A 22,935-nucleotide genomic window follows, 5' to 3' on the forward strand; every position below is an offset into this window, starting at 1 on the left:
TTAATATATATGTTATTAATGAAGATTAATATTTACTGTGTAATATTAAATTATTAATTGTTTATATTTTATTATCCAGGGGATTATAAATATATAATGATTAATATTTAATTTGGGTATCAGTCTTAATGAGAAAGTACCTTTTGGGAATAGATAGAATAATATTTTTATTAGAAGTTTTTGAAATAAAATATATTTATTCTTTAGTAATTTTTAAATAATATATTATTCAAGAATACATTATTTTTCGATTTGAACGATATAGGTCGTTTGGGAACTTTAGAAATGGAATACTAAAGTATATAAGTAATTGAAAAATGAAATGTTTATCATTGGATATTTTGAAAACTTAAATGATATGCTATCAATATTATCAGAAATTTAATAATGTATCGATTGGAAAATTGGTAAGTTAATGATATCTTCATTTAGTAAAATAAATGGTTTAGTTATATTCTTCCTTGGTATTGTGAAATAGACAAATGGTAATATTGCAATTATAGTATTGTATTCACCTTGTAATGGTGATTTTTCTGTTAATGTATGTTTGAAAACTTAGATCATTTAGAAAACTTGATCGACTTTTATTGTTTAAACCAATAGGAGAGAAGATTGCCCTTTCCGGTTATTGCCTATGCAAGTTTAATTTCTGTATTCGCTTTTGTTTAAGTAATGGCAAGGCCTTGATATGTTTGTTTGGACCTTGTCGTTTGGCTGATTTGGGGTACCTGTTTATGTCATCTGTCTCTAGTTTGGTTGTTGCTTTGTGATAGTGTTATAATTGGTCTTGTCCTTTATGCGGGTGTCGAGTGTTGATTTGTGGTTGATCATAGTTGGTCAGGTCTCTAGTTAGAGTACCATCAGGCAATGGACCTTTGTATTTGCTTTTATTAAGTTCAGTGGATCCTTTCCTATTCAGGGATCTTTTAGGTATTTATTGACCGATGTGGTCGGTTGTTTATTGGTTATGTTCGCCTTGATGGAAGGATTGTAAATGATGTAAAACACATGTATTCTTAACTTATTTAAATGATTAGAGGGGTCTTGCAGTTGAGCAGACCCGGAGATGTAGCCCTTTAGGGGTGAACTCCGATATCAATTTGGTGTTATGCGATGCTTTTGCTCTTTTGTTTCATGTTTAGTGTTAGCATGTATGGATGGCATTTTGATAGTATGTATAAGTGGATTAGATGAGATTTATCGTAAATGCATGCATGCAGTCGTCTCTTAAATTCAGTAAAATGGATCATGAAAGAATGTATTCTGTTATGGTTAATGAAAATAAGTATGCATGGAAAGATCTCTTTGGTTATGATGAAATTATAGTGCGTTTTGGAACAAGATGCATGGCATGTGTTTAAAGTAAAATTGAACGTTATGAATGGTTAAACAATTATTGGATGAACTCGTCATGTTACCTAAATTGTAATTCTAATGGATGAACTTCATTTTGTTATCTACATTTTAACCTTAATAAATGAACTTCATCATATTAGCTATATTTTAACTAAAATGGATGAACTCATCAAGTTAACTATATTTTAACCTTAATGGATGAATTCATATGTTATCTATGTTTTAACTTCAATGGGTAAGTTTCCTCATGTTAGACTCATCTAGAACCATAATGGATGAACAAATTCTATTATCTATAATGTTAATTTACTAAACAAATTATATCCTTGTTTAAAGTAATAACATGAAATTAAGTTAACCTACTTTGTTGGGTTAGATGTCGTGAGTTGAGTTAGATGTTAAGTTACGTAATCACATTGGGAAACTCCTTAGGTTTTGTTTAGTCTTCCACTATGTTATCTAAGCCTTTGATAACTCATTGTATCATTATGTTGTCTCTTATTTAAATAAAAAATATTTGCACTCCATTTGTGTGTTTTATCTTTATCCCTTCGAGGTTTCCTAGCGGGGCATTACAAGGGACCAGGACGGAATATTTAAGAGGCAAATGACACAAAGCGACTATATGGTTATCTCAACCTACAACATGCCACAAGTATTGAGCATTGGACGTCGGGGAGCTATAGTGGGAAGAATACGGGTTCTATAGCAGTAGCGCCATCTTAGCAGAGAATCTGTTTGGACTTCCACCAATGCACAATGGGAGAATCAGCGATTTGTACTAAATTGTTGATAATTAGGTGGGGAGAGTAGATAGAAAGCAAAAAAACAAGAGTCCAACTTCCTCAAAGATATCGCTCAAGATATCCAGCATGGATAGACATTTACGCTACAGAGTGGTTAGAGAGAATGTCTAACTAGATTGACATCGATATTGCCTAGTAATCAACTATCTATGTCGATGATAATATGACATAAGGGGCATTACTAATACCAATTAAGGGAAACGATTTAGTAAAGAAGACTAAGCGATTTGCATACTAATGAAAGGGTGTGATTGGTATGCAATGGTTAGGAAATTGTTATAAATATAATTAGTAATCACCTTGAATAAGCACGAGAGTGAAGGGATGTATCTTGTCAATACCAAAGGGTATGATTCGTTTAGTTTGGAGCTATATAAAGATATTTCCCATTCTATTGGGGGGGATCATCATATGTTACCTGTTTCGGAGGTTTCTGAGTTTTCTTGCCATATCTTAAGACTAGAAAAGGTGATTGCAACCAGAAAACAGTCGTGGTGTGATTTTATTCCACCTAACTCAGGCTCTCATGTTTGGCAAACAATTCTTCAGCATATGCATAGCTTTATAGCTATTTTTATAAGGAACTAAATCAGACATAGCATCATCAAGATACTGCAGATTTATATCTATATACTCTGGAAGGATTTGTACCAGTAAACCCAGTGAGACATCGAGATTCTTTTGCATGTTTACACCTATTCAAATCTCAAACAGCGAGTAATCTTATTCTAAAAACTAAATAGTTGTGCATATATTTTATAGTTAAATCAGATATATCATCTATATTGGTTATATTTTATATTTAATACCATTTGCAAAGTAATACCAGCATATATTCAAGATCATTAGGGAAATAAATTTCCTGCAATATATTATTACAAGTTATATGTCCCTATTTCGTGAGTTATTAAAATAAGGGGGACATTACAAGTGGTATCAGAGAAAACTTTGCTGCCATCTTGTGAAATTTAGTTAATGTCAAGAAGAGGAAATAATATGAGTGAGCAGTTAAGCAATGATTTAAGAGCCTTTATGGAGCAAACAACTCAAACCACCAAATAATTGATGAAACAAAATGAGAGAACTAATCAACTCCTTCAAGCTATACAATCAATCAGTAACAATCAGGCTAGACCCCACCAGAGTAATGGAAGGGACACCAATTCCAATCATTCAGATAATAATCATAACAATACTCCCAATATGAGACCAACTAGACCCCCCTTCCTACGAAATGAAGTCCCAGAGGAAGAAGGAGAAATGAAGTCCTAGAGGAAGGAGAAGAAGCAAACACCCAACTTGTGGATAATGTTGATGCAATCCTAGAAGCATATTCTAAACTTGATCCCTAACTAAAGGGGAATGTGTCTTTTAGAGTGTGATATCCCCACCCAAACATTCAAATTACATACCTTATTGTATAAAATGTATTATAGTAGAAAATGTTTACGTGAATTTAATATATATATTATTCTACTTAGAATTAATATATTATTGCCGCAATAAATATATTATGCTATCTGACGCTACTTCATACACATGTTTATGTTTATATGAAATATATTTGTATTATATAATATGTTATCAATCCGTAAACACTAATATCGCTTTAGTGGCTCATTTCCACATATAACCGATTATCGATTAAGAACCATTTATAATTGTTTCCGTGAAACAACTTATGGTAAGCACTTAATCCATCGATTTGTTGATGGGGTGTAAGTATGGAATAGTATACAGTCAACATGACTATTCGCAAAAGTCACGACCACAGAGGCATCCATCCAATATTGTATAAACAGGGTCATCGTGATAAACGAGAAGATTACGGAAAGGAGAGCAGGGAGATAATCGTTGAGGAATTTACAGTTTGCGACCATCCTATACCTTTAGTTCTGCTCAAACCTTAACCAGGTATGTATGTTCTGAGGCAAGAGAACATGTCTATGGTATGTGTTCATGATTTACTGCAATTATAATCCATTTATCGTAATCCATCAACAACATTCTTAAGTTGGTATTTAAGTAAATTATCAAATCATATAATCAATGCACATATATATCAGTGACAATTAGACTGCAATTACCTATTTAATATTAATGTAAACTAGGTGGGGGTGCATGAATGGATAGGGAAAGGCCTGTGTAAAACCATTGAGTGCTCTATCCCGAGATGGGTAGAGATCAGCGACCCTAGAAAATCCTTGAGGGTGTTATCCCAAAATAGGTATGGGCTTGCATCCAAAACCCTAAGGGAAGATGTTGCGCTGAGGTATCAAAGCAACCTATTTAGGATCATGATCCTTTCCAAATTGCATTAGTAATAAGGTCAACATAACTACACTAATAACATGTACACAATTCGACAATTAATAAATTAAGCGATTGTGTTAATTTTAGTTTTTATTTTAAATTTGTACTTAGAATATAGAAGTAATATTATCTCAAAATAGATTAATTTACTTGGAGACATTACATTTGGTATCAGAGCTTGCATCCTGCCATCCCGTGTTAAAATAAACAGTTAATGCGAAACAATCCAAGAGCCCAAAGGGCATCGGTAAGAGGAAGGAGGATGCTGGAAGCCGAATCCAACTCTAAATCAAACCATTCAATGGTAGAACTAAACCTGGAGGAAATGAGATCATTCATGGAAATTACAACTAAGACTCTAATGGAACAAAATGAAAGAGCCCAAATCTTTATGGAAACTTTGAAAAACATGAATGCGTCGATAAATGATCTTAGATCACACCCTAGCAGGAGGGACTTGAACACAAATCAATCTGAAAATAATAGTAGGTCATCCACACCCAAAAGGAATAACCCATCCTTCCTACCTGGTAAAAACACATCCAGAGGAGAGGAGGGGAATAATCAGCCTCCTAGCAGCATTGAGGAATTAGCAGAGGCCTACACTAAATTAACCCTAGAAATAAGGGGAGTTATATCTTTTAGGGACTATTGTGAAGCAAAGAATCTAGAAGGCCCTACCTAAGAGAGAAAGGGAACAACCTAATAGGGGCTTGAAACACAAGGTATATACCAAATTTTGATGGGTCAGGCAAAATTACCGCCCATGGATGGTTGCAAAAACTAAATACCGTATTGAACCTCAACCCCATGACGGAAGAAGATGCAATTCAATTTGCCATCCTGCACTTGGAGGACGCAGCCCACAACTGGTGGTATCATGGTGTTCGTACACAAGGATATGAAAATATAAACTCCTATGAAGATTTCTCACTAATAAAACGATTTGACCGGAAACACCCTCAGAAGGATTTTAAAGAACTGACTCAACAAAAGCAAACCGGATCAGTGGATGAGTACATCACTAGATTCCAAAGGCTGTCTACTGGGGTTACAGGACTAGATGAGGAAAATTTGGCCTATCTTTTCATAGAAGGGTTAAAGGACTCAATAAAAGGGTTAGTGGCTGCATTCAAACCTACTACTCTAGATGATGCCATAGAAACAACTTTACACAAAAACATCATCACCAAGCAACAAAAGCTCATATGTTCACGCTAAACCCTTCCCAAAGAAGGAACAATTCCATAAAAACAGTCCCACTGTGGAGGAGTTGAAGAAGAAAAATTTATGTTTCAAATGCAAACAGCCATGGGGGAAAGGACACCAATGCCCAAAAAGAGGATTGAATCCATGCCAAAGATGTAATGAAGAGTGGGAACCTGGCCATAGATGTAAGTCCAAATCCATCAATATGAAGTAGCTTCCGAAGAAGAAGACGGGGAAAGACCCCAAAAGAAAGCTAAGTATGAGGATGATGGGGAAGAAAAAGTAACCATAGCCACTATTACTTCTAGAAAGCCTGAACACCGTCCTTTCCACATGAAAGGGACCCTTAAGGGACAAAAAGTCATTACCTTGGTTGATAGCAGAGCTTCCCACAACTTCATAAGTGAATCCTTAGCAGCAAAAAGGAAACTAGCAACTAAAGAATTTAAAGGTTTTTCTGCAGCAACATCAATAGGGGTTCTGGTAAAATGCACAAGAATAGTTCCCCAATTAGAAGTGTTAGTAGGGACATACCCTATTAAAGTAGACTTTTATGTGGTTCCGTTAGATTTCGACATAATATTGGGCACTCCATGGATCTACTCACTAGGGTGCTTCCTATTTGATCTACCCAACCTCACAATACGTTTCCTACACAAAGGGAAGGAAGTAATACTAAAAGGGTTACCCAATGGATCTCCCAGGGTAGTCTCTTGTAAGAAAATGGAGAGAATCTTCGGGAAGAACCAAGGAGAATGGGCAGCACAATGTTTAATCCTTGATCAATTACTCCTCAAGAAAAAACCATACATATAGAGGTAGAACCCATCCTAAGAAAGCACAAAAGGGTTTTTGATGACATTCCTCCAGGACTACCACCTAAAAGAGGATTTGAACATATTATAGAATTGGAAAAAGGAGCGCAACCGGTAATCACCACACCATACAGACACCCACAAAAATTCAAAGAGGAGATAGAAAAAACTATAAGCAAATTACTAGAAATGGGCCACATCTAGCCTAGTTCCAGCCCATTTGCATCATCAGTGGTACGAGTCAAGAAGAAAGATGGAACAATGAGGATGTGCATTGATTATAGGGCTTTGAACAAGAAAACAATTAAGAATCGATACCCTATTCCTAGAGTGGATGAACTCATAGATGAACTTCACGGAGCCAAATATTTTTCAAAAATTGACCGAAGGTTAGGGTATCACCAAATCAGGATGAGAACAAAAGACATTCCCAAAACAACATTTAGGTGCCACTATGGGCACTTTGAGTTCCTCATCCTACCCTTTGGCTTAACCAATGCTCCAGCAACATTTCACTCTTGCACGAACCATACTTTTAGGAAGCAACTTAGAAAGTTTTTGCTAATATTCTTTGATGATATCCTCATATATAGCAGAACTTGGGAGGATCACCTTAAGCACATTGATGAAATATTGGGAATTCTGGAACAAGAGTCACTCTATGCTAAAGCTTCAAAATGTGAATTTGGGTTAAAAGAGATCTTGTATTTAGGCCACAAAATCAGCAAGCAAGGAGTAAGCGTTGATGAGGAAAAGATCAAGGCTATTAAGGAATGGCCTAAACCAAGAACATTGACCCAGCTTAGAGGCTTTATTGGACTATGCAGTTACTACAGGAGATTTGTAAATGGATTCTCAAAAATAGCAGCACCTCTTATGGACTTGACCAAAAAGGGGGTGTTTGGATGGAATGAACAAGCCCAACAAGCTTTTGAAGATCTCAAAGGGGCCATGAGTTCATGCCCTATATTAGTCGTTCCTGATTTCTCTCTACCCTTTGAATTACAGTGCGATGCATCAGGAGAGGGCATTGGTGCAGTACTCATGCAGAATAAACATCCTATTGCTTTCGAAAGCAGGAAACTCCATCCTTCTGAAAGATCCTATTCTATCTATGATAAGGAGGTGTTGGCAATCATGCATGCCTTGGCAAAATTTAGGCAATACTTGGTTTGTGGGAAATTATTGGTTAAAACTGATCACAATAGTCTGCAGTTCTTCCTTAAACAAAAAGATCTGAATGACCGACAACAGAAATGGGTAAGAAAATTACAAGCTTACAACTTTGACATAGAATATGTAAAAGGGAAGAATAATGTTGTAGCAGATGCACTCTCTAGAAGGCCGTACTTATGTACCCTGACATACACCACACTAGATTGGAAATACTCCATCATTGCAGAATATGCCAAAGATTCCCACGCCAATGATATCATGGAGGGTAACATACAATAAGAAGATTATAAGGTGGTAGAAGGTTATCCTATACAAGAACATAATATACCTTACTCCGGGATAAAAAATGAAGACAACCATCATTAAAGAATTTCATGACAGTCCCCTTTCAGGTCATCAAGGGTACTACAAAACATACAAATGAGTAAGGGAAAGGTATTCATGGAAGGGACTTAAGTAGGACATACTCAAACATGTTCAAGAGTGTATGACTTGCCAAAGGAATAAAGCAAAATAGGTACATCCCACCAGATTGCTACAACCATTACAAATACCAGATAAAGAATGGGAGAGTATCTCCATGGATTTTATAGTTTGCCTTCCGAAAGTACAGGGAAAAGATTGTATATATGTGGTAGTGGATCGTTTGACCAAATACGCCCACTTTATGGCTATATCTACAGAATACAGAGCACCTCAAGTTGCAAGAGTGTTCTTCAAAGAAGTGTTTAGACTACATGGACTGCCAAGGAACAATGTTAGTGACAGAGATAGCAGATTTTTGAGTATGTTTTGGCAAGAACTATTCCGTTTGACAGGCACAAAACTGACACCTAGCACAAGTTACCACCCTCAAACTGACGGACAGACAAAAATTGTAAATAAATGGATAGAAGGTTATTGGAGGAACTATGTTACAGGACAACAAAATGCATGGGTGAAATGGCTACACCTTGGTGAGTACTGTTACAACACCACACATCATCTATCCATTGGAATGAGTTCGTTCAAGGCACTATACAGTTATGAGGCCTCTTCTTTCGGAGGTTTGATCCTTCCAGAAAGCAAGGTACCAGGAGCCAAGGATTTTGTGCAACAAAATATGGACATCATGAGAGTACTCAAAGATAACCTCCACCATGCACAAAACCAACAAAAAATATACGCTAACCGAAACATGATTGATCGGGTTTTTGAAGTTGGAGATTGGGCATTCCTAAGATTACAACCCTATAAACAAGGATCTATTAAATCCAGTGGAGAAAAAAAACTAAAACCACGTTTCTACAGACCTTACAAAATCCTAAGGAAACTTGGAGAAGTAGCCTATGAATTGGAATTGGAATGTTTGCGTGGAAATCTTCGAACACCCAAACCTTAAGTTGCTTACAAGCAAATTTAGGAGGGGAGGACTGTGATATCCCCACCCAAACATTCAAATTACATACCTTATTGTATAAAATGTATTATAGTAGAAAATGTATACGTGAATTTAATATATATATTATTCTACTTAGAATTAATATATTATTGCCGTAATAAATATATTATGCTATCTGACGCTACTTCATACACATGTTTATGTTTGTATGAAATATATTTGTATTATATAATATGTTATCAATTTGTGAACACTAATATCGCTTTAGTGGCTAATTTCCACATATAACCGATTATCGATTAAGAACCATTTGTAATCGTTTCCGTGAAACAACTTATGGTAAGCACTTAATCCATCGATTTGCTGATGCAGTGTAAGTATGGAACGGTATACAGTCAGCATGACTATTCGCAAAAGTCACGACCACAGAGGCATCCATCCAATGTTGTATAAACAGGGTCATCGTGATAAACAAGAAGATTACGGAAAGGAGAGCAGGGAGATAATCGCTGAGGAATTTACAGTTTGCGACCATCCTATACCTCTAGTTCTGCTCAGACCTTAACCAGGTACGTATGTTCTGAGGCAAGAGAACATGTCTATGGTATGAGTTCATGATTTACTGCGATTATAATCCATTTATCGTAATCCATCAACAATATTCTTAAGTTGGTAGGTAAGTAAATTATAAAATCATATAATCAATGCACATATATATCAGTGACAATTAGAGTGCAATTACCTATTTAATATTAATGTAAACCAGGCGGGGGTGCATGAATGGATAGGGAAAGGCCTGTGTAAAACCATCGAGCGTTCTATCCGAGATGGGTAGAGATCAGCGACCCTAGAAAATCCTTGAGGGTGTTATCCCAAAATAGGTATGGGCTTGGATCCAAAACCTCGAGGGAAGACATTGCGCTGAGGTATCAAAGCAACCTATTCAGGATCATGATCCTTTCCAAATTACATTAGTAATAAGGTCAACACAACTACACTAATAACATGTACGCAATTCGACAATTAATAAATTAAGCGATTGTGTTAATTTCAGTTTTTATTTTAAATTTGTACCTAGAATATAGAAGTAATATTATCTCAAAATAGATTAATTTACTTGGGGACATTACATAGAGATTACTGTGATTGCAAAATGAGGGCCATCCGTAATATGAAGAGGAAAAGACAATCTAACAAGGATCTTAAAGATAGAATAAGCAAAATAACCCTTCCTTGTTTTGATGGATGTAAAAAATTTCCATCACGCTCATGTGTCCAAAAGTTAGATACTTATCTGATGCAGAGGAATAAGGCAAAATGAGTAGTTTGTCTTGGTTTCTTCTCAAGGGTTTACAAATGGCACCATCCAATGGTCCAATCTCCAAGACTTTCCAAAGGCCTTTCAAGCTTGTCTCTGATCCTTCCCAAGGATCCCCACAACACTTGCAACTTGAATCAAATGAGGAGTTTCCCAATCACAACTCCAACTACCCTTCTTTACCAAGCCTACTCACTACACCAAACCCTCTACCAAGTGGATCTTTGAACAAAGGTGATTGTAGACATATCTATGGATTTTTTTGAATGTTTGGGATGAAAAATGAAAGGTTTATAAACATTCAAACCAACCCTTTCAACCCCTGATCACAAAATGCCCTTAGCAACCTAGTGGACAGGGCTACAAGGAATTAAGCCTAGTTTTGCTGTTTTTTTAACTTCATTTGAATTTTACCTGAACAAGCCCAAAAACAAATTGGATATTCTAATACCCTTTTGGAAGAATCACAGGATTCCAAAGAATTGCATCTGGGTTTGGTCGGAAAGTATCTTAACCCCAATATGGCCTATTTGCCCTTCCCTAGGTGGTATGGGGTATTCGTTATGAAAAACTTCACCAGTCAAAATGGATTGCAATAAAACCTTTTGGAAAAGGTCTGCACATGTTTATGGGTCACTTTAATGCCAACTTGAGTCACCGTTTGGTCCACCTTCATTGGTTTACACACCCTTTTACCCCTGCATAGACTTGTCACATAGAGAATGCCAAGTCTAGGGCATCATCTTAAAAATAGAAAATCACACTCCCTGCTCTCAAAACCAAGTGAAACAATTAGTATACATGTTATTTCATCATTCCCCAAAGTTTCAGATTTTTCCCATGGTGGAATGATGAAATATGGCTCTTTTTGCATCCAATCCCTAGGGTCTAAGGCTTTTCTCAGGCAGCGGCGGTATAAATTCAATAACTTCTTTATTCCGATGTTTCAGAAGCCCACACTAGAATCAAATGAAAGATAAAACACAGGAGCACATTTCCCAATGGTTCAGACCATGAATAGATCCGTACAATTCCATACAAAACTAAAAGAACAGCGAAAATGCACTAAAAAGACAGTTTTTTGATAGTTTGAAAGCAAGAATTCTTCTTCTTCAACTCTAAATGAGCCATAGTGAGTTCCAAAAGCTTATATGATGCTTTGGAACAAGTTACAACCTCCTCCAATAGTTAAGAACAACCTTTTAACCTTTGGAAACCACTTTTTGAATAGTGTGTCAATGTTGCCTAATGCAACATGACAACTTTTGACAACAAAGCAAAACATGAAACATGCCTTCATGATGACAATATAAAGTGGACCTATAACCCATATATGACCCATAAACACAAAAAACATGAATTAAATGCCCAAATAAGGCCTTTGACCAAGTTGACCAATCTTGGTTGCCTTTGGGCTTATTACATAGAAAAATTGCTCAAACACAAATGTGAAGTATTAAATAGGACCTAGCCATCAAAGGCCCATCCTAACACATTATTGGACACCTTACAACATATGTGGAAGAAGGTAAACTCCTTTGTGGTGCCCTTGCACCATTATCTATCACTAAGCCCCATGATAGAGGAGAATGCAATTAAATTTGCAGTGCTACACTTAATAGGGTCAGCCCATGATTGGTGGCATCATGGTCTCATCACCCAAGGCCATCAACTCATAGGCACTTATGACGAGTTTACACAAAAACTCATCAAAAGGTTTGATCAAAGGCATCCACAATGGTACTTCAAAGAACTAACTCAACTAAGGCAGCAAGGGTCAGTAGAAGAGTTTGCCTCCGAATTTCAAAATTTAGCTGTCATGGTACCTAAAATCTCTCAAGAGAGACTTGTTTACCTCTTTGTGGAAGGATTAAAAGAATCAACCCGCAATATTGTAAGTGCCATGGACCCCACAAGCTTAGAGGAAGCAATCCTAAAGGCTATGAAATTTGATAATCACCCATCCAAAGATAAGTCTAAACTTTAACATCCAATTCACATTCCAAAAATTCTCATAAAGAGGAGGAACATAAGAAGGAATTCCAAAGTAAGACATGCTTTCATTGTAATGAGAAATGGGAACATGGACATGTATGCCAAACTGACAATAGCCAAAAGGGACGAGAGGATCAAAGAAGGAAGAATTTGTGCTTTAAGTGCAATGAACCATGGGATCGAAGACACATTTGTGGAAAGGGAAGCCAAGTCAATGTGATTGGAGCATCCATTGATGAAAAAGCAAATATAAATAAGAAGGCAAGATATGAAGAGGGAGACACTAAGAACTTGAAATCAAAAAGGAAGAAAATTCGAGATGGAGCTTCATGGAGGAACCAATACCATAATGGCTTGTTTCAAAACAGAGGCAAGGAGGATACTTACTCAACCACTCCAAGTAGATTGATGGTATGAATTTTGATATTAATATGTTAAAGATAACATGCATTAATCTTAATATGATAATATAATTCTTAAAATGTATGCTCCGCATCTTTGCAAGTGTATACTTCGTGAATGCTTGGTGTCTTCATGCATTAATGTGTATACTTCGTGTTTTCACATTTATGCTAAATAGTAATTGTAACCCCCTTATGGTAAAGGGCCTGGAGAGTAAGAGGTAGGTCGTGAGGGGCTCGTGAGTAACCTAAAAGCGGGTACTTACAATTAAGGAGTCAAGTCACCCCCTTACTTCTTCCCCCCGATCCTATAAGACGAAATGCATAAGGATTGATAGTATGAAACTCACTTGTGTTGTGGGCCTGAGATGCAACAAGAGTGTTGACATTCTCCCCCCAGCTTCACAGATGTTGTGTTGTGGATTTGAGATGCAACAAGAGTGTTGACATTCTCCCCCCATCTTCACAAGTCGTGTTGTGGGCTTGAGATGCAACAAAAGTGTTGACATTCTCCCCCCAGCTTCACAGATGTTGTGTTGTGGGCCTGAGATGCAACAAGAGTGTTGACATTCTCCCCCCATCTTCACAAGTCGTGTCGTGGGCCTGAGATGCAACAAGTGTTGACATTCTCCCCCCAGCTTCACAAATCTTGTGTTGTGGGCCTGAGATGTAACAAAGTATTGATATTCTCCCCCCAACTTCACAATAACTGTGTCATGAGCTTGAGATGCAATAGCGTTTTGAGATTCTCCCCCTAGCTTCACAAGTTTTGTGTTGTGGGCATGAGGTGCAATAGCATTTTGACATTCTCCCCCCAACTTCACAAGTCTTGTGTTGGGCTTGAGATGCAATAGAGTTGACATTCTCCCCCCAACTTCACAAGATGGTAAGTGCTTAAGGAAATGAGGCCTTGGTGGGAAAATGGCTTTGAGCAAACCCATCCCGTCTCTTCCTCCCAAAGTCTACAATGCTCATATTATTTATGATGTAGTTTCTTAATCCTTTCAAGGGGGATGCATATATGTATATTTCTATGTATTGTTCAAATGTGATTGCAGGTCCAATAATCAAGAATATGATATTGCTTGAGGGAAAGCAAATTCAAGGAGGGGAGACTATGATGTTCCCATCTAAACAATTAAAATATGTTAATGCCGCTCTAAAATAGAATTTAATAATAAATAATAATATATATATTTTTATATATATAACACCAAATAAATGAATAGAATGAACTAAATAAAATCTTAATAATAATAATAAATTAGGTTTAATATATAATTTATATTTATCAAATTTTAATATTAATATTTATAAAATGATAATAATATAAGTAATGTCAATAAATAATTAATAATAAATATAATTTTTGACACAACTAAAATAACTAAAATAATAGACAACGATGCATGAAGAAGTGTCTTAAAAGAAAGTGATTATATAAGGCCAAACACATATCAAACAGAAACGAAGACATAGGGCCAGCCATGTAAGCAATGCCTTGGCAGAATCCCAAAGTAAATAAGGCCACATGTAGAATGAAACGAATAGGGACCGGGAAGGAATATTTAAGAGGCAAATGACACAAAGCGACTATATGGTTATCTCGACCTACAACATGCCGCAAGTATGGAGCATTGGACGCCGGGGAGCTATAGTGGGAAGAATACGGGTTCTACAGCAGCAGCCCCATCTTAGCAGAGAATCTGTTTGGACTTCCACCATAGCACAATGGGAGAATCAGCGATTTGTACTAAAGAGTTGATAGAAAGCAAAAAAACAAGGGTCTGACTTCCTCAGAGATATCGCTCAAGATATCTAGCATGGATAGACATATTTACGTTACGGAGTGGTTACAGAGTATGTCTAACCAGATTGACATCGATATTGCCCAGTAATCAACTATGTACGTCGATGATAATATGACATAAGAGGCATTACTAATATCAATTAAGGGAAACAATTTAGTAAAGAAGACGAAGCGATTTGCATACTAATGAAAGGGTGTGATTGGTATGCAATGGTTAGGAAATTGTTATAAATATAATTAGTAATCACCTTGAATAAGCATGTGAGTGAAGGGATGTATCTTGTCAATACCAAAGGGTACGATTCTTTTAGTTTGGAGCTATATAAAGATATTTCCCGTTCTATTGGCGGGGATCATCATATGTTACCTGTATCGGAGGTTTCTGAGTTTTCTTGCCATATCTTAAGATTAGAAAAGGTGATTGCAACCAGAAAACAGTTGTGTGATTTTCTTCCACCTAACTCGGGCTCTCATGTTTGGCAAACAATTCTTCAGCATATGCATAGCTTTATAGCTATTTTTATAAGGAACTAAATCAGACATAGCATCATCAAGATACTGCAGATTTATATCTATATACTCTGGAAGGATTTGTACCAGTAAACCCAGTGAGACATAGAGATTCTTTTGCATGTTTACACCTATTCAAATCTGAAACAGCGAGTAATCTTATTCTAAAAACTAAATAGTTGTGCATATATTTTATAGTTAAATCAGATATATCATCTGTATCGGTTATATTTTATATTTAATACCATTTGCAAAGTAATACCAGCATATAGTCAAGATCATTAAGGAAATAAATTTCCTGCAATATATTATTACAAGTTATATGTCCCTATTTCATGAGTTATTAAAATAAGGGGACATTACACTAGACATTGAATGTAAGCGCTTGCTGAGTAGAAAACATTCTGTTTGTATGAGTGAGATTAATAAGGAATATATCCATTAGTTGTTTGAAGTTAATTACATTATTTGCATTTCTGTATATAGCTTTAACTAGGGTCGATCTCATAAGTTGATTTATTTGGGGCCAACATTTGGTTCTATTCCCAGTCTGTAGCATTTAATACTCAAGGAAGGATACCTGTTATTGAACTGGAAGCCAGCCTTAGAGGAATTAGAAGATTGATCAGAGAAAAAAAATCAAGAAATTCTCTAGAGTCCAAAGAAGAAACTGAAAGAATTGAAGAGCACCATACAAGAGTAGGTGGATTGAGAGACCGAGACAAGGAGTTTTGGTGCTCTTTCCTTCGTTTATTATGTGGTGAAATCTAAGGAGAGCAAATGACAGTTCTTCCTCTCGTTTTAAGATTGATAAGCCAATGGTTTGGACTTTATCTCAAAACATAATTGTCTTGAAGGCGATAAACAAGACTTTGGTCAGGAATTTAAACAAGTTCAATAAAACCCTATATTTATTTACAATCAATTGGAATATACAAGGTTGGATCAAGTTGGGATTGATTTGGAAAGATTCCTTTCCAAACAACTGGCAGTAGATCTACGCCAGTAATACGAGTGCATGTGCAAACATTAAGAAGAGTATCTTCATCCAAAAGGGGTTAAAAATCTAGAATTGCATCCTTAAATTGAGAAATAGGGAATTCATCTTCCAATTGTGGTAGATCATGCAACCCAAGCCAATTAATATTTACTCCATCGTGCATGCTGAATCAAGAAAGAATATCTATATTAAACTGATTTGAAGGCATTCAAAGGGCATATTCGTAAGATATGGCCTTGTAGTCCACAAAGATAATGAACAATTGCAGGTTGCTGACACCCTCTACCTCCTCCATGAATATAAGGTCTTTTCTGTTAATATCCTCCTTGCTGCAGTTGTGGTGTTTAATTCCAGACTTGCTGCTGAGGTATTCAAGGCCTTAGTGTCTATTCTATTTATAAATTGCATAAATTTCTGCAGACATTATCTCAGAGTGATTGCATCGCTCTGCAATTACAAATAGAATTTGCATTGTTGATCCACAAAAGTTACAAATCTTGGTTTGACACTAGAGTAGACACTCAAGTATTAGCTTCGGACAAATGAATAAAAAGCTAGCAATGGTGCTTCTTCTTCTTCTATTCTAGATAGTTGACTCGTAGCTTCACACCTATTCTTGGAGATTGATATAGTTTCTTCTTACAACAATAAAGTTGTTTATTCCATTATCCTTGCTCATATTGTTATTGATTCCCTTATTGTTGAAACTATTGTTCTTTCTGCGTGAATATTGTTGTTGTTCTGCATTATCTACAAATTCCATTTCCTCCGTATAACATTAAATTTATCCAATCAAAATCCATATCATTGTGAGGGAATATTGGGCTTAGAATTGATGACCTATCTCTTCTAACAAAGTCAGAAAGACATGCACATGCCCTTGTCCCTTAGAATACAGTATACTTTCAGCATTTTATCGAGTTTCAATACTTAATCACTGATGTATATCACTCCTTTTGAAATTTTTATTTAGATATTAATTGCAGACACTAGTCTATAAATTTAAGCATTACTAATGAAGCGTTTTCATAACACATTTTTCCCATTACATTACAAATACTTAAGATGCACAAGAGGACTACAAGTGATTTAAAACAAATTCGTTGAATAATCTAATAAGTTTTATAAACTAAATTTCCCAATCAGTACACATAGTTTAAAAAAACATGGTACATTTAAAAAAAGCAAAAGTTGAAAATTCTTTTCTTTTCCTGCATGGATTGAAAAGGGCTAAGATCAGTTGACGACAGGAAATTAAATAAACTCAACCTGTTTTCCCCTATCAAATTCAGTGGCAGTTACTGAAAACCAAGCAGTTTTCTTATCCAGATATTTGAATTCGGCATCTAGCAAGGTGACTGTAGACAAAGAAATTATATATTTTAGTGTAAATAAGCATCAACTGTAATTTAATCAAGGCTATTTTTTATTTATATCAAATTTAACATGGTGTGAAATTCCATCAATTATCATATGATCAAGGTTATACTTAAAGGAAGACTCGGAGAATTATTTTAGTAACAAGCACATTACCTGTACAATTATGATCCACTGCTATTACTTGATTTACTGTAATGTCAAACATTGTCGAAGTAGTTTTATTGGGCTCTATGCTCAATGACTTTTCCTGCAAAATAAAACACATCAAATTAACAAGGTTATAAAACTTAATCATCATTTGTAGATCAACATGACAGAAACAGATTTACTAACAAAATATGGCAAATGGATTATGGTGATGTATGAAAAATAGATCCATACCAGTCTAGAATTGATGTGTAGTAAGTCAGGAAAGAGTAAATATGTTAATATGTGTATCAAGTATCAACTCAAATAAAAATTCTGAAGGATCCAAGATCAATTTCACAGAAAATAATGGAAGTTCACATTTTCAAAATGATATAAAAGAAACATACAAATATATATATATATATATATGTGAATTTTTAATATTGATTATATTATTCAGTGACCTTTTCTCACTCTTTAAACTTTTGCAACCATTTTTTCGGGGGAAACCAACTAGTATCTTGTCATGTCCCCTTTTCAAGAATAAAAATAGTTGATTGAAGTCCCATAGCCTATTATATTTTATAAAATAAGGGAAATAATAATATTTGATGTGGGCTCAATCAATTTATTGTTCGAAGGGCAACTTAAATATTATTCTAGATCCTAGGTAATGTTTAAATAAGTGTTTTTAACATTTCATTCAAAATGAGCCTTTGGATGTACTTTAAAAGTAATTTTAAATATTTGGAGGGAAAAGTAAATTAATTAAAAATTAAAAATTAAAAAATTAAATAGAGGGCCCAAAAGTAGGCACCTATAAGAGAGGTCAAGGATATATCAAATGGTGTATGGTGTTGGAACAAGAAGAAAAGATGACACAGAAAAATGTGTGAACTAATGATATATTCAAGGACAGGAAGGTATTGGTGTTGTGTAACTAGATGATCATGATCAACTTACCCATAGTCAAGATGTATAATGGATTCCTTGCCTAGGACACTTGGTAGAGCCATATTAACACAAATATCCATACCTTTGAACGTTGGCGACGGCCAAATTTGTTAATTGGTTTGTGACTTTGTAACAAATTTGGGGCTGAAGCATACCTTGAATTCAACATTAGACATTCTGCATTTTCTAGTAGTTCACACTTGGCTCAATATTTTGAATGGGACTCATGATATTATACTAATTGAATTCATATTGTATTCAATCTGAATTCTCCTAAAATTATTAGGATGAGCTAGTTGTATTCCATGAAAGCAAGCCACTGACTTTGTGTAGTTGTGAAATGGAAATAAAAGTTACCTTTAGTGTGTTTTACTTTCTTTTCTATTCGTTTTCCTACTTAGACTAATCTGACTCTTTTTCCTTTATAAACAATACAAACCAATAAGCATTTCAGATTTTATAGTAAGGGCAATTCTCTACAACTTAGAATTAAACAAAAACAGAAACTAAACTAATGAAAGACAAAGATTTAGGTTAGATAGAGCTTGTCTGATTTCTAGAGGCTGGAGATGAATGCAAGGATGGAAGATGATCTGCAATTGACCTGGTACATTGGATTCTAGTTCCAGAATAGATGCTCTGGACCTGATAGTCATGCAAGAGACTCCATAGTCATGCTAGTGTCAGAATGTTGCACTCCTGACCTTTAGGGTGCTAATGTCTGAATTAGATTTGGCCCGCTGAGCATCTGAAAACTGCAACTCATACTAGGGACCCCTAGGGTACACTACCAACCCTTAGGGAAAAGTTGTATGATAGAAGAGATGTTCTTGATATAGATAGTAATTCTATATAGGTATGGTATAAGAGGTAGGTCATATGAAATAGATCCTTAAAAATATTCAGAACCCCTTTCTAAATTGGTTTGTACCATGTCAGGGAACCTCAAACTTTATAAATGGAATGAAATTATTAGGATGTAATGTCCCCTTTCTAGCACATGTTATATGATGTTGTTTTTAGCCTATTTCTCCATGACCGCGGAGGCTAATTAGGACATTTAAGGGATCTTGAGGATATTTGGCCTAGGCAGTTTTAGTTGCAAGCGATTTTGATGTGTTTTTGAGATACTATTTATAATAAGTCAGTTGAGCTAGGTCTAGATCGACAGTGAACTCATAAATAATATCCTGATGATGATAGTTGTTTTTGACTGGAGTTTTTAATAATTGTTTGCGATTATTAATTTATTTATCAATAAAGTTAAATTAAATATTTAACTTTATTAATAAGGTAACTTAAGTAAAGGGAAAAGTTTAAAATAAATAAATTAAAAGTTCCCTTTCACTAAAAGTACTCGGCGACGTGATTATTAAAAAGAAAGTATATCTATTTATCCCACATTGGCTAGAAAGTGTGTGAGCTCTCCCAGGAAAGTTATAAAAGACTCTTAAGAGTTATTTTTCAGCATGCTTGGTTGATTGGAAGTTTATGAATATATTGGAGAGTTCATCTTCAAGGGTTTGTGAGGATGAAATCCCTAATGAATGATATTCTTCTCGCTGTTGCAAAATACAGTTAGAGGAATAATGGTGTTTTCACTTTAGAAAGCACGTTGAGCTTACAAGGATTAGTCTTTACCCAGTAACAGTTCATATTGCCAGGTTTGAGCTAATCGTTGCATCTTTGTATTGAGAAGGGCATATCAGGCAGTAAGAATAAGTTAATTGTTTGTGTGGGTGGCATTGCTGGCCGTACATGCTGTAACATCTCCTGGCCGTACTGTTGAAGCTGTACCTTCATTGCTGGGTTTATTTCCTGGCCATACACAGTCATTTGGTAGAGCTGAGACCTCACGTCTTAACTGAGTGCTTCTATTGTAGTAGCCGTGAGCTTGGGAGAAGGGGCAGATGGCTGAGGGAAGGGAATGAAGGCGTTTGAAGGGTGCTGTTATAGCCACAGATTCACCATTAGCAGCCGTGTCTCTTCTACAGCCACCTATACCTTGTGCCATCCTTTGTAGCTGATGATTATGATTCAAGGGTGCCGCAGAGACTAAGTAAGGATAGACATAGCAGCAGATTGGAGCAAAGTAATGGTGTTTACCAGAAGGAACACACATGTGGGTAGAAGTACATTTGAAGACCTTTGACATTGACTGTTACTGAGTTGTACCTGGCCGTACTTGGCTGTAACCCTTCTTTATTTGGTGAATATTTTGGGGTATGTGATTTCAACCTGTTAATGTATTCAGTTTTGAAGAGACATTTCAGTATTCCAATCTGAATCAGTTTTAAAAGAATAAGTTGTGTTCCTATCTTGTCATTATTATCTATTGTCGTTGTGTCTTTCTTTCAAAGAAAAAACATTGCACAATACCATAAACTTCTGAAAACAAAAAAACAAACTCAAAAATCAGTCCTAAAGATGAATGCATGCCAAGTGTTTGACAAAATGTCAACCACACAAACTGAAAACATAAGTGCAGAAAGGACAGGGGTCTTTACATAGGATGATCCTTATGGACCACTCATGTCCTACAATAAGTGCTAGTGTCCCTTAGATCAGTTTTGAAACTTACAGGAGTTGCTTGCTTGATTTTTCTTATCCTTGCAGCATTTGCGAATTTTGACAAGAAGCTATTTTCAATGAGATATAGTCTACAAAATTTTGTCTAGGAAAGAAAAATAGTTGTTTTAGTTTTGGAGATAGAGTTAATTACTCCTAGAATGACCTGTTTTAGTCTCAACAGTAATAGAAAGTTAAGGACTTTGAGTCCTAAAAAGAGAAGGCGTAATGGTGGTAGGCGCATAAGATGTAAAGAAGAAAACTCTAGAAAAGCTTGCTAGTTTTGGTTATGGAGGAGAGGGAGTTGCAGGGGTTTGGCAATGGAGGAAACGAAAACTTAGTATGGGATAAAAGAAAAAAATAGTGTCAAGTAGTAAAAAGCCAAGAGATCATCCAAGAGAGAAAAAGAACTAGAAGTGGGTTCAAATGGAGGCCAAAGGTTATTTTATAATGCTTGATTAGGGACATCATTATTAGAGAATGAAGTAAGGCCAAAAGGATAGGGTTTTTGATATTTTTGAGTTCAAATTTGGTAGGGGACAGTGCACTAATGTACCCAAGGCCACAAGTTTGTTGCGTATAGGGAACACGCATGCAAGGGGATCTTTGGTTGGATTGCACTATACATTGATGATGTATTTGGAAATAGGTGAAATGTGACCTAAACATAAGTAAGGGTGATAGACAGTAAAAGGGGTCAGCAATATAATGCAAAAATTACAAAGAATGCAATTTTCAAACTTACAAGTTGTTGGTCTCTCTTTGAATTTCTTTAGTGAAGCAATCATTTTACTTTTGTCATCTCTGATAATTAACCTTATTCCTGCTATCACTTGGTTTCCTTTTGTATCCCATCAATGTTGAGACTAAGCCACCCCTTTGGGGGTGCAGTTCATAGAATATTTAGCTAGATATAAACTGTTCATATGGTAACAGCTAGGGATGTTCCATTTATTCATAATACTTGTGTTAAATGTCCCTTTTTGAACAGAGTTCCATCAATCACGATACTAAGTTTGAAACTATATGATACCCTTGGTAAAGTTTGTGCTTTTAGCATGCATATAATTAAATATATAACTCTTTGATGGGCAACATACTTCTTTTTTTTATCACTCTTTAATTACCATTAGACACTGCTATAAATTTGTTACTCTATTACTTTTCAAATTGACATGGTTTAGCAATAATTCCTAATACTAAGTGCTTTCTTTCTATTATTTTTTACAGAATAAAGAAAAAAATCAAGAAGAATTACATTAGGAAGAGGAGAGGTGCAAATACCAATACAGGATTGACACCTTTTGTGCATTGTACCTGCATAAGTACACGTAAAACACACAGAAAAGATGATCAGAAATGCATGGCTATTCCCTATGTTAGAGGTTTACACTTTCCTAATCCTCAATGAAAAAATATTATCAAACTAAAAGAGTGTTAAGTTGCAAGACCATTATACTTATCATTACTAGTTTATACACTTGTCATGGAGACAACTTAGCAAAGTTGCTAGATGAAACATTAGGATATCATGCAGTCATTTCCAAAATCCAGTAGATTATTAGTAGACAAATGTTAGTGTACAGAAAGGAGTTTATGGTAACTTAGTAGAAAATGCCGAAAACGATTTTTAATTTTTGAATTGGATAAAGAATTTATCAATTTGTAATCCTAAATACAAATGTTTGACTCGACTTTGGTTGCATTACCAGATAAAAGTATATTCATCAAGAAGTTAGGTGAACCTTGAAAGTGAAACCATAGTTACAACACTCGGAGTCACCTCAGATTTGGCAAGCTGATTTTTGACTCGG

The 22,935-nt window shown here is 35.6% G+C and overlaps 1 protein-coding gene across 1 annotated transcript in view; it reads right to left on the minus strand.

Moving 5' to 3' along the window:
- The window catches only part of LOC131044535 (protein HAPLESS 2), a 348,241-nt gene that overhangs the window by 61,599 nt on the left and 263,707 nt on the right, over positions 1-22,935 (minus strand). Inside the window, exons 13-15 of the mRNA XM_057977882.2 lie at positions 22,406-22,438; positions 17,624-17,717; positions 17,360-17,448 (exon numbers count right to left, since the gene is read on the minus strand). Coding sequence (XP_057833865.2) covers positions 17,360-17,448; positions 17,624-17,717; positions 22,406-22,438 — 216 coding nt within the window. The remainder of the gene's footprint in view (positions 1-17,359; positions 17,449-17,623; positions 17,718-22,405; positions 22,439-22,935) is intronic.

The sequence above is a fragment of the Cryptomeria japonica genome, chromosome 9 (genome assembly GCF_030272615.1).
Source record: "Cryptomeria japonica chromosome 9, Sugi_1.0, whole genome shotgun sequence".
Taxonomy (NCBI): domain Eukaryota; kingdom Viridiplantae; phylum Streptophyta; class Pinopsida; order Cupressales; family Cupressaceae; genus Cryptomeria; species Cryptomeria japonica.